At 44.6% G+C, this 13381-nt stretch overlaps 1 protein-coding gene across 7 annotated transcripts in view; it reads left to right on the top strand.

Annotated features, from left to right (window-relative positions):
- DDX4 (DEAD-box helicase 4) overlaps window positions 1-13381 on the top strand; it is a 115040-nt gene that overhangs the window by 85827 nt on the left and 15832 nt on the right. For all 7 annotated transcript variants that reach the window (XM_075932449.1, XM_075932451.1, XM_075932452.1 and 4 more), the window contains one exon: window positions 3195-3294. In XM_075932449.1, the coding sequence (XP_075788564.1) occupies window positions 3195-3294 (100 nt within the window). The remainder of the gene's footprint in view (window positions 1-3194; window positions 3295-13381) is intronic.

Raw genomic sequence — 13381 nt, 5'->3', positions numbered from 1 at the left:
TTCATTTGTGATACTACATTATTAAATGTTGTGTTCTGTATCTTGTAAATGTAATATTGGTGTTAATGCTAGGTCTCAACACATGTCCTATTGCATTTTTTTTGAGAAGTAGGGGAAGTACTGTTTTGTGACTGGTGCTCTCCCTCCCTCGATCCCCTCCTCCAGCATGCCACTTGGAATTGGGGTATCTATAGGCATCTGGTGGCTTAAGCGTGGGAAGGCTTTGTTTTCCCCAACTACCAGCTTGGTCCCATCCACACTCTGCCCCCTAAGAACGCCTACTTTAGGGGTTCTGGGGGTGGAGTGTTGCTGCCCCCAGCACCTGGCTCTCCCTGTGATCTGTGCTGGGTAGGCTGGAACTGTACGGCCTCCTCCCTCCCCGGTGCTTTGGGAGCCAGGCCACGTGGCCTTCTCCCCTCCCCTAGTGCTCCAGGGAGGCAAGGGAACTGCTGCGCACATGCGCTCCCTTGCCTTTCATCCCCTCCCCTGCTGCTCGCACGTGTGCTCCCTTGCCTCTCGTCCTCTCCCCTGGTGCTCCAGCTACAGAAACGTGGTCAGGCAAAGAGTCTCTGACCTGAAGATAATGTCTAAGACAAGGACAGCCTTTTAGGGTAAGTATGCAATAAGCATCAGTGTATTAGAACTAGCTATGCGTTTTCTCTTCACTTCAGTACTGTAACTTACTTTGATCTGTGTTCACTTACAACCACTGAAATTCTGTTTCTATATAATAGAAATACTTTTGTTTACTATCAAGTCAGTATAAATAATAGTTATGAACAATCAGTGTGCACATCCCTCTTTCATTGATAAAGGGGGCTTACACAATGAAAGCTCATTTAGACAAAACACTTACACAAAGAGACTGATTTATTTGCGGTTTTGATCTCTTTTTGAGGGTTGAATTCTTGTGTGTTGTGCTCTAGAACTGCATTCTCAGAGCTGAAGTGGTTCAATGTCTACATTGGTCTTCATTGAAGGCAGTTACCTTTGCTCTGTGCCTTCCCTCGGAGACCAGAGAATCTGGCTCATGAGGGCAAGTACTGAAATGGGTTCCCTAGGGAATCTCCATCCCTTGATGTTTTTAAGTCTTGGCTTGACAGAGCCCTGGCTTGATCGATTTAGTTGGGATTGGTCCTGCTTTGTGCAGGAGGCTTGACTTGATGGACCCCCTGAGGTCCCTTTCAGCTCTGTGATTCTATGACAGAGTGATGCGGAGCTGAGAGCAAGAAGGCAAGGGCCAATGGCATAATCAGCACACCAGGGAACAGTTCCAACAGTCTTGTGACCACACTCCATCATACTTACAAATAGGATAATCATATTCAAGAAATCATAATTTTTCCAAGGACCCTTTACATGACCTGTCTTGCATAAATTACATGATTATTATGCTGCAATCTTACAATATCACTATGAAGAATATGGCATGTAGTTTCACACTGTAGTCCTGCTGATGTGAAATGTGCTAATAAGAACATAAGAATGGCCGTACAGGGTCAGACCAAAGGTCCATATACCCCAGTAGCCTGTCTACTGACAGTGGCCAGCACCAGGTGCCCCGGAGAGGGTGGATGGAAGATCATGATCAAGCGATTTGTCTCGTGCCATCTGTCTCCTGCCTCTGACAAACAGAGGCCAGGGACACCATTCCTACCCCCTGGCTAATAGCCTTTTATAGACCTAACTTCCATGAATTTATCTAGCTTCTCTTTAAGCTCTGTTATAGTTCTAGCCTTCACAGCCTCCTCTGGGAAGGAGTTCCACAGGTTGACTATGCTGTGTGAAGAAGAACTTTTGCATATTAATTTTAAACCTGCTACCCATTAATTTCACTTGATGTCCTCTAGTCCTTATATTATGGGAACTAATGGATAACTTTTCTTTATTCACCTTCTCCACGCCACTCATGATTTTATATACCTCTATCATATATCCCCTCAGTCTCCTCTTTTTTCCAAACTGAAAAGTCCCAGTCGCTTTATAATGAGGTGTTATAGCACTAATCCTTGACTTCCTTCAGCATTGTGAGGGGCAGCCTAGGTTAGTGAGTGGGCCATATGAGTGGCCTTTCTTCATCGCAGTGGGCCATAAGATTATCATAACCAAGGTAGTCTCCTGGGATAGGATAGTTTGGTTAACTATGCTTGCATACCTAGAATTTGCTGAGTGAGTTGATGAACCATAGCCGCACTTCCATTGGATGCAGAGTATAGATGTTAAGGACTAGTCAACTATCTGATAATCAAATGCTTATCAGATAGTCAACTAATCCACTAGTTGATCTCTCCCTCCCGTCCCCACCTTGCTGCCTCTATCAGACAGAGACAGCAAAGGAGCGGAGAGAAGAGAGGGTACTTCAAAGTGGTAGCAGCTGCATAGCTGAGCCCGGTATCAGTTGTGCAGCGCTGCCACTTTGAAATGGTCAAGGTGGTATTCAAAGGGGCAGTGCTGTACAGCTGATCCCAGGTTCTGTGGAAATGCCATGCTGGAGCCTGGGCTCAGCTGTGCGGTGCTGATGCTTTCAAATGCCCAAGTGGCAGTTCAAAGGGGCAGTGCCACACAGCAAGCAGCATGGAACCCAGGGTCAGCTGATCCCAGCCTCCATGAGGGTGCTTCTGCTTTGAAATACGCAAGAGCCCCCCACTGGGGACCTTTTTATAATTTTTATCCATCTATGAAGGTCCTGTAATGGAGACCATTTAAGTAAATGGCAGGATGGGCAGGTAAAATGAGCTTGAATCACTTAGACCTTTTAGGTACCTGACAGAACTCTCCTTCACATGCATGCAGTTATTTTGAAATATAAGCCCTCAAATGTTTAAAAAACTAGGTGACTTGTGCTCCTTGTGCCCAAGCATAGCATACTACTGTTATTTCTATTGCTATTGGTGAGCAAAGACTAGGGCAGGAGCTGCAGATTGCATAAATTGAGTCATGCATGCATTGAAGAAAGCAATACAAGATACTTCATCCCAAAGGCATCGGCTTGATGCAGGAATTATTAGGTGAAATTCTGAGACATATTGTGCAGGATATGAAACAAGATGATCAGACTTCTCTCTTGTAGCTTTAAACACTGAATCTATTTAAATTATGGCAGTGTATTCATGGTATAAAGTTAAAAACACATGAGTGCTTTTGAGACTGTCTGTAATGTCCCTCTTTACCAGACTGTCTTGAATCTGTTGCAGGAGATGAGCGAACCATGGTCTTTGTGGAAACAAAGAAAAAAGCAGACTTCATTGCAACTTTTCTTTGTCAAGAAAAAATAGCAACCACCAGTATTCATGGGTAAGTGTTTTACAGAACGAATTATTTTGCTCTGTTACAGTTCATTTAAATGTAAGATGACTTCTTGTGTTAAACTTAGTCCTGTCATGAGCAAAGCCGGTATTGGAACAAAACACTTGGAACCAGGATTCTGACTCTCAATGCTTTTTGGGCAGCATAGGAGTTGAGGGTGGAAAGAATCCTATTCTACCTACCAAAAGAGTACATATATTTTTCAGTTTTCTCTGGGATAAATTGTATATGTAAGCCCCTCTTGTTTCCTTTTTTAAAATGAATTTTTACTGAAATTCCCAGTGTTTATGAAAAGTATTACTCATTTTCCCCCCATTTTCACCCTTTTGTATCATTGAAATATATACAAATAACTTGTTAGGAAAAAATACCCTGAAATTAATTAAATATATATATAAAAAAATACATAGTCTGTGTATATGCAAAGTTACCTGTTGAAATAAGGCTATATATTGGTCTCTAAGAGATGCACATACACAAACAGCATGCAAATTCTGAAGTGCATCTGAATATACTGAGATCTCACACCGGTTGTGTGCACATTTCAAACTGTTAACAGATAATGGTTTAGAGATTTGATGCACTAAAATGGGAAAGAATGAGAATGTTTTGCAGCACAAGGAAGTATTTAATAGTTACAAAAATAGGAGAGAATGATTAAATTGTATGTGCACTCTGCAAACCGTGTGGCCCAATTATTAAGTGTAAATATTTATAGGCTAATAGGTCTAAGTCTGTGACAATAAACAGTTTATTCAAATGAAAGGTTTTACTTGGTGATTAGAGATTTATAGTGATCTGAATTTCAGAGGTCGCATTGTGTTCTGAGTTCTGTTTTAGTTGTACAGCAAACCACACAAACAGAATTCAAAACATTAATCTATTGAATATTTTTTCCTCTTTCCATCCACCAAAATTAATCCTGATATTTACTTAACTAATATTTTTGCACTGGTCTTTTTTTTTTTCACCTGTTTTGGTTGTGGTTATAAACATTTGATATATTTTCAGAAAAAATTAAATTCAACTAGCTGGACTTACTCAGCATTGCCTGGGAAACGGGAACAACAAAATTTAGAAAAACAGAAGCTGGTCCTGACAGCCTCCAGCCACATCGCAGCTGCCAGTGCCTGACATCTGGCCATTATGGCAGACCCCCATGCTTTTCTACTGCTGCATAAAGCAAAATCTCTGACTCAAAAAAAGAGGCATTGCAATGTTAAGAATCAGAGCTATTTGACTTGGCAAACTTAGTTTCTATTGTGACTTTTGTATCTGTCTCTGTTTTCTTCCCATGTCATGAGTCTTGGAGCCATTAAAAGTACAGTGGAAGCGAGAGCCCCCAAATCACCATGGCTTGTTTCCCCATCATTGCTGGAAGCATATGGAGGCCCTTCTTCAATAATGCAATGTTTTGCTTCCTATCAGATGGTATCTTTGCTAATTATCCTTGTAGAAGCTAATGGTTTTTTGGTAGGAAAGTAGGGGATAGGCATGCTGGATCTGCAAATTCTCATCTAAGAGCTGAACATAGGAATGCCTCAATCAATGGGGCTGGCCCTATTGAATCTGAGAGATTTCAAGGTGATAACCTCAAACTCTTCTCCCATCTTTTTTGATGAAACGGAGTCAACTACGGGTAAGTCTACACTACATGCCTCTGTCGCCAGAGGCATGTAGATTAGGCTACCAGACAAAGGAAAATGAAGCGGCGATTTAAATAATCGCCGCTTCATTTAAATTTACATGACTGCCGTGCTGAGCCGACAAACAGCTGATCAGCTGTTTGGACACGCGGGGGGTCAACATCAAAGGTATTTGTCGACCACCCTCGTATGCCTCCTGGGATGAGGTTTACCTGGGTGGTCGACAAATACCTTTGATGTCGACCCCCGCGTGTCCAGACTATCGCGCTGAGCCGACAAACAGCTGATCAGCTGTTTGTCGGTTCAGCGCGGCAGCCATGTAAATTTAAATGAAGCGGCGATTATTTAAATCGCCGCTTCATTTTCCTATGTCTGGTAGCCTAATCTACATGCCTCTGGCGACAGAGGCATGTAGTCTAGACGTACCCTACCTAAGCCTGCTGGCACCTCTATAGTCCCTCCTCCAGCACCACTCCCTTGACCAGCTGCTCCTCCCATGGACTACATCTCTCACCTTCTCCCCTCTCTCTGACCCCCTCCCCACACTCAGGATCATCCAGTGTCAAACCCAGGACCAGTGCCCAGATTTGAGGGATTCTCTTCCTCCTTCCTCCCTCCCCACCTTGGATTAATTTCTCACCCACCCAGCATCATCCACTGCTGTCCCTTGGGCCAGTGACCCTCAAAGGAGGATCCCCCTGCCATAGGCTTCATTTCTCACTAACTCTCTGCAGAATTGTTCAGCCCCACTTCCTTCATCCCCCTACAATCTTGCCCTCACCCCCAACGGTCCAACTTCATCCCACCAATCCTGCCCTCCCCCCACTTGCCCCCCCAAAGGTCCTGCCCCCCCGGCCCAGCCCCCCATTTATTTCTCCCCCCCCCTCCCCCGGCTCTCACTTCCGGGTCCCCGATGCACCTCCTTCTTGACACTTTTTTCAAAGTGGCAGCTGAGCGGTAACATCAGCCCCGCCCCGTCTGCCTAGAGCAAGCCCCGGCAGCAACCCACCTGCCCATTGGTGGGCCATTGGGCCCCAAGCCAATCGCTGTATTGAAGAGGGGCTTCCATATGGTTCCAGCAATGGCGGGGAATCCGCTTCTCCCCGCACTGCCAAGTTCTGTGCAGCCCCAGGGAGAGGCATTGGTCTCATCTTTTCCATGTAGTCCATGGTCTCTCATCTTTTACCTTAAAATCTTCTCCTGGAGAAAAGTTTATCCTATGGAGAGTTTGGTTACGGTAGCTCTTATACCAGAGTTATTAGAGCACAAACATTCTCCTTTACATATTAGATAACAGAAAATGAAGTTTCCTAGGTACATGTAATTGTGCGTATTGCATGTAGAAAGTGGATCTTTTCCATACACTGTACGAGTGGAGTGCTCTCCTGCGAGTGGGTCCCCATCTTTATGAATTGCAGTAATTGAGGTCATAATGTCCATCTAATCCATAATGCTATTTTCACTTGATAGATATAATTTTGTAGATTGAGAAAATGTTGACTTGTTAATGAAAATTGAATGGCAATTATAACTGTTTGATTAGATTTTTACAGTCATGAAAACGTGTGGGTGTATAAGTAAACTTTGTAACAACTATAGCTACAAAATATTTTGAAGTCGTGTTATCTGAGTCATTATTTATTGTCTTTGAAAAGCCATAGATCATGGGAAAGATTCCAGAAAACTGGAAAAGGGCAAATATGTCTGTAAAAAAGTAATGACAACTCAGGAAATTACAGGCCAATCAGCTAATTTCTGTACCAGAAATATAATGGAGCAAATATTAAGGAATCCATTTGCAAGTATGCAGAAGAGAAGGTGATAAGTAACCACATGGATTTGTAAAGAACAAATCATGTGAAACCAGCCTGATAGTTTTCTTGGATAGGTTAATAAGCCTTTTAGATAAAGGGGAATAGTTGATGTGGTCGTCTTCACAACAACATGAGCAAAAAGCCAAAAGCAATACCTCTACAATTTTGGTCATGGAACTCCAGTATGCGGATGACCATATGGTCACTGCTGTTTTCCCTGTAGCTTTTCGGACCACATTAAGCACCTTCGATGAAGCGTATGAGAATCTCGGCCTCACACTGAACATCAAAAAGACCAAGGTTTTCTATGAACCCTCACCGACAGGACAATCTCATGTACCATCTATTGAAGTCAACAGGGAACTGCTGGAAAATGTGGAGCATTTCCCATACCCTGGAAGTCATCTCTCCACCAAAGTTGACATTGATGCGGAAATCTAGCATCACCTGAGCTGCGCAAACTCTGCTTTTGATCATCTGAGATGAAGGGTGTTTAAGAACCGGGACATCAGTGCCAAGACACAGCTTCCAACACTGCCGTATGCATGTGAAACCTGGACAACATATAAACACCAGCTGAAGGCACTTGAAAAATACTGTCCACGCTGCCTCAGGAGAATCCTAAATATCCCTTGGGAGGACAGGCGCATGAAACGCTAGCGTCCTGGAAGCATCAAACATGACCAGCATTGAAGTGATCATCATCTACCAATAACTTTGCTGGACAGGTCATGTGATCCAGATGCCTGATCAGCGCCTCCCAAAATGGATTGTTTTCTGAGCTGAAGGAAGAACGGAAGAGCATTGGGTGACATTGGGAGAAATGCTACGCATTGTCAAGTGCCCACTTCAAGCAGGGCTTGAAACTGCCAATGTGTCTAAGCAGATCAAGCAACAAGTAGTTGCTTGTTGTCATGCAGTCATGATGTTGTTGAGCTCAGAGTTAGAAATCTTAGCGCACAGATTTTCTTGGTGAATAATACAATGAAAATTTATCATCGGGTGGCCAATGTGATTCTTCATTATGCTTACAAATCGTTTCTGTTTTCCAAGCATAACAGGGGCCCTGCCAGTTGTGTCAGAAAATATTTTTGATGTAAATTCCTCTTCCCTCAAAACGATAAACATCTTCGTTCTGTCTTCTCCTGTTGTTGTGCCATTCGTGGGTTTTAGGCAGCACCGCTCTTCTCAAACTGTCTGAGGCACAGTATCTTGTAAGAACTGCTAATCATGGTACAGATGACTAGGGAGGAGTATAAATATATTACTTGAGACTTCAGGGGAGTTATCAGGTGAAAGCCAATTGGAATTGCAGCTAGCAATGGATGTGAAAGGATAATAAAAGGTTTCTACAAGCATGTTAGCAATAATAGGGTGATCAGAGAGAGTATGGGGCCCTTACTGGATGAGGGAGGTAACCTAGTAACAGATGATATGGGAAAAGCTCAAGTACTCAGTGCTTTCTTTTCCTCTGTCTTCTCAGACAAGGTCAACTCCCAGACTGCTGCACTAAGCAGTGCAGTAGGGGAAGGAGATGGGCAGCCCGTGATGGAGAAAACAGGTTAAGAACTATTTTAAAAAGCTAGACATACACAAATCCATGGGTCTGGATTTAATGCATTTGAAGGTATTGAGGGAGTTAGCAAATGTCATTGCAGAGCCTTTGGCCATTCTCTTTGAAAACATGTGGAGATCAGGAGAGGTCCTGGATGATTGGAAAAAGGCAAATGTAGTGCCCATCTTTAAAAGAGGGGAGGACAATCCAGGGAACTACAGACCAGTCAACCTTACCTCAGTCCCCAGAAAAGTAATGGAGGGGATCTTCAAGGAATCCATTTTGAAACAATTGGAAGAGGAGAAAGTGATCAGCAGGACTTGACAAACTATAGAATCTACTCACCTCTGGTGAGTAGATTTCATCTGCGTGCCCGGTTTACCGGCGGCGCATGCATGCGCAGTGCGGCTCTTGTGCATGCGCAGTGTGGGGCTGGCGAGCGGTTTTCACCGCTGTTTGTCAAGCCCTGACAATCAGGAATAGTCAACATGGATTCACGAAGGGCAAGTCATGCCTGACCAATCTGATTAGCTTCTGTGCTGAGGTAACTGGCTCTTGGACATGGGGAAGTCAGTGGATGTGATATATCTTGACTTTATCAAAGCTTTGGATATGGTCTCCCACAACATTCTTGCCAGCAAGTTAAGGAAGTATGGATTGGATAAATGGACTGTAAGATGGCTAGACTGTCGGGCTCAAAGGATAGTGATTAATGGCTCGATCTCAGGTTGGTGGTCGGTTTCTAGCGGGCTGCGCCGTCAGTTTTAGGGCGGGTTTTGTTAAACATCTTTATTACTGACCTAAATGAGGGGATGTATTGCACCTTCAGCAAGTTTGCAGATGATGCTAAGCTAGGGGAAGAGATAGATACATTGGAGGGCAGGGATCGGGTCCAGAGTGACTTAGACAGATTACAAGATTGGGTCAAAATAAATCTGAGGTTCAACAAGGACAAGTGCAGAGTCCTGTACTTGGGACAGAAGAATCCCAAGCATTGTTACAGACTGGGGACTGACTGGTTAAGTAGCAGTTCTGCAGAAAAGGACCTGGGGATTACAGCGGATGAGAAGCTGGATATAAATCAGGCATGTCCAAAGTCCGGCCCGCGGGCCAATTGCGGCCCGTGTTCCGGTTTAATACGGCCCCACAGGTAATTTGGCAATATCTATCTTTTATGGCCCCCAACGAATCCCCGAGCGCCACTCAGGACTAAGGATGAGCTCGGGCGTGTTCGCAGCTCCACGTACCCGAACCCGCCGGGAAGCTGACAGTGCACAGCGCTAATCACAGGTACTGAGACATTTTCCCGGTCTGCAGCTGCAGAGATCAGGAAATGTCTCAGTACCTGTGATTGGCGCTGTGCACTGTGAGCTTCCTGGCGGGCTCGGGCACGTGGAGCTGTGAACACGCCCGAGCTCATCCTTAGACTCTTCACCACACACAGCCACAAAGGCAAGAGAATTCTTGTTGGGCAGTGTATTAGTGCTCGGACGAACACACTTAGACCAAAACCTCTGGCACTGTGCTCACATGATCCCTTCCCCTTCTGGTCAATTTCAAAAATGGCGACTGTAAATAAGAGAAGGAAAGCTGACAGTGAGGGCCACCGCTTCCAGGACAGGTGGAAAGTGGAATATTTCTTCACTGAAATACGGAATCACTGTGTTTGTCTGATGTGCCAAGCGACTGTGGCTGTTTATAAGGAATTTAATGTCAAGAGACACTATCAGTCGAGACATAGCACATACGACAAGCTAACAGGGTGCGACCGCAGTGAAAAGTTGAAGCAACTTGAAGCTGTTTTAATGTCACAACAGCGATTTTTCACAAGAGCCCATGAGTCAAATGAAAATGCCACAAGGGTGAGCTATGAGGTGGCAACGTTAATTGCTAAAAATTGCAAATCTTTTGCTGAGGGTGACTTTATCAGAGTGCATTATGAAAATGGTTGAGAATATCTGTCCCGAGAAGAAGCAAGAGTTTGCCAACATTTGCCTGGCTCGTAACACCGTAGCATGGAGAATTGAAGAGATTTCATCAGATATTCAGAGACAGTTGACAGTTGACATCCAAAGGAGTGGATTTTGACTTCTTTTCAATAGCCTGTGATGAAAGCACGGACCTATCTGATACAGCTCAATTGCTGATTTTTATGAGGGGGTGGACGATGAAATGAATGTGACTGAAGAGCTACTTGACCTCCAGAGCCTTATGGACCAAACAAGAGGAAAAGATTTATTTGTTTCTGTTAGTTCCGCCATAGATGACATGAAACTGCCTTGGAACAAAGTTACTGGGATTATTACTGATGGGGCACCTGCCATGGCTGGTGAACGAAGTGGATTATCAACCCTAATCTGTAACAAGGTGATCAAAGAAGGAGGCAAAGCTATTAAACTCTATTGTATCATTCATCAACAAGTTCTCTGTGCTAAACATCTCAAATATGATCATGTTATGAAACCGGTGCTAAAGACTATTAATTTTATTTGCTCGAAAGCCCTGTGCCACCGCTAGTTTAAACAGTTTCTACTGGACATCCAGGCTGAATACGAAGATGTTTTATATCACAACGATGTAAGATGGCTCAGTCGGGGGTCTGCACTGCAGCGTTTCTACTCTCTCAGAAAGGAAATCGGAGAATTCTTGGAAACAAAGGGACAACCAATGCGAGAACTATCCGATCCTATTTGGCTGGCTGATTTGGGGTTTCTAGTTGGCATAACAAAGCATCTGAATGTACTGAACACGAGTCTTCAGGGGAAAGATGCAGCGGTGAACCAGCTTTATTCACACCTCAAAGCCTTTGGAACAAAGCTGCAACTTGTCATAAGGCAGTTGTCACAAACACAGCCCAATACCATACATTTTTCAGCGTTGCAGGAAATAATGAACAGTTTTCCACAGGACAATATCAGTGCGCAAACGAGAAGGTATGCAGCAGACATCGCATCTCTGGCTGGGGAGCTTAAATGGCGCTTTCAGGATTTTGCAGCTATTGAAAAGGAGATCAGCCTTTTTTCCTCTCCATTCTCTGTTGACCCCGATGATGCTCCAGATCAGCTGCAGCTCAAGCTCATTGAGCAGCATTGTGACAGCGAGTTATGCAGCCGTCACCAACAGCTCTCTCTTGTGAACTTTTACCGCCAACTGGATAAGAGCCAGTTTCAAGAGATTCGAACATTGACTAAGAAAATGCTGAGCCTGTTTGGCTCAACATATATGTGTGAGAAGACATTCTCTGCTATGACCTTTAACAAGAACCGCGTGAGGACAAGACTAAGTGACTCTCACCTGTGTGACATTTTGCGCATCAAAACCACTGCCTTAGAACCAGACCTAGCCTATGTGCTGCAGTCCAGATCTCAGTTTCACCCTTCACATTAGTGCAGGCAAGTTTTTTTTTTTTTTTTTTTTTCAATTGAGATGAATACATTGTAAAATCTCAGTTAATGTCAGTTGGTCTAAATCAGTTATAAATATATTTGGTCACAACATGTATACTTGGTGTTATGTTCCTGTTCATATTTTTTGAACTTAAAAGTTGACAGACAACCTTTATTACCAATAATATGTAATGTACTTTATAATGTTCCTGATATATATTTCAGCTTCCTGGATTTTTTTTCATCTGGCCTTCAGATATGAAAGGCAGAGTGATTTAACACCTGTTTAGATTTGTCATCCATGTGACAAAATGAAAAGTATGCCGTTTGCAATAAACTTTGCATAATATAGTTAATTTGCATTTAATTTTAATGGTTCAAAGAATGTCAGGCAAAATGGTTGGCCCTCACGCATGTTTACTTCATCAAATCTGGCCCTCTTTGAAAAAAGTTTGGACACCCCTGATATAAATCAACAGTGTGCCCTTGTACCCAAGAAGGCGAATGGAATGGAATATTAGGTTGCGTTAGGAGGAGCATTGCCAGCAGATCTAGAGAAGTGATTATTCCCCTTTATTTGGCTCTCCAGACTCCACATCTGGAGCATTGTGTCCCGTTCTGGGGCCCCTCTATAGAAAGGATGTGGACGCATTAGAGAGGTCCCAGTGGAGGGCGACCAAAATGATTAGGGGGCTGGAGCACATGACGTACGAGGAGAGGCTGAGGGATTTGGGCTTATTTAGTCTGCAGAAGAGAATAGTTAGCCTTCAATATTGATAGAAGCCTTCAGCTTCCTGAAGGAAGGTTCCAAAGAGGATAGAGAGGGGCTGTTCTCAGTACTGACAGATGGCAGAACGAGGAGCCATGGTCTCAGGTTACAGTGGGAGAGGTCGAGGTTGGTTATTAAAAAAAAATTGTTTCCCTAGGAGGGTGAAGAAGCACTGGGATGGGTTTCCTAAAGTGGGGGTGTGTTAAAGGGTAGGTTCCCCTCAGGCTTACATCTGCCTCATCATCGGGGCTATCCGTGTCTGACTCCCCAACAGCTGAGTGCTCCCCACTTCCCTATCGAGTCTTTGGCTCAGGCGAGCCTAGTCTGAGTCTACTGCTGTGATCAATAGGCTTATTTGGGCCTCTTTGCTGGGTGGTGGAGTGGAAGGGGGACCTGGTCCTGCTCCCTCTCCAGGTCCCAACCCACGACCTTAAAAGCAGGGGAAAGGCTCTGCTGCCTGGTTGGTGGGGATATTCCCTGAAACTCACCAACCCTTGGGGATTTTAGGGGTTTTCCTTACACCGTCCTGGGCCACTTCCTTCCCTCCGTGTCATGCTGTCAAGGCCCGGTGTCCCGCCTGCGTGGAGCCCATCCTCGATCCCCTCGCGGTTCCCCCCGTGTTCCCTGGGCGTCCTCCCAGCTCCTCTTTTTTTTTTTTTTTTTTTTTTTTTTTCCCCTCTAAGAGCTAATGGTTCTTGGCTGCCATTTGAATCTGCACGTCAGCGTTTCCACGCCAGATGTGCCCCGCCCCATAGGCTCTTTGTGCCACAGCCGCCGCCCGTGCTTCCTCCCTCACATGTGGGGAGGCGGCTGTGGAGCAGGCCCAGCAAAACCACCACGCTGCAGTGCGGCCAGTGGCCAATGCTTCGGCTACCTTATGGGGAGTGCGGGGCTTCGCGGGCTCA

Source organism: Pelodiscus sinensis, chromosome 6, assembly GCF_049634645.1.
Source record: "Pelodiscus sinensis isolate JC-2024 chromosome 6, ASM4963464v1, whole genome shotgun sequence".
Classification (NCBI taxonomy): Eukaryota; Metazoa; Chordata; order Testudines; family Trionychidae; genus Pelodiscus; species Pelodiscus sinensis.
The sequence above is the reverse complement of the archived record's forward strand: the minus strand, read 5'-3'. Positions and strand labels throughout refer to the sequence as shown.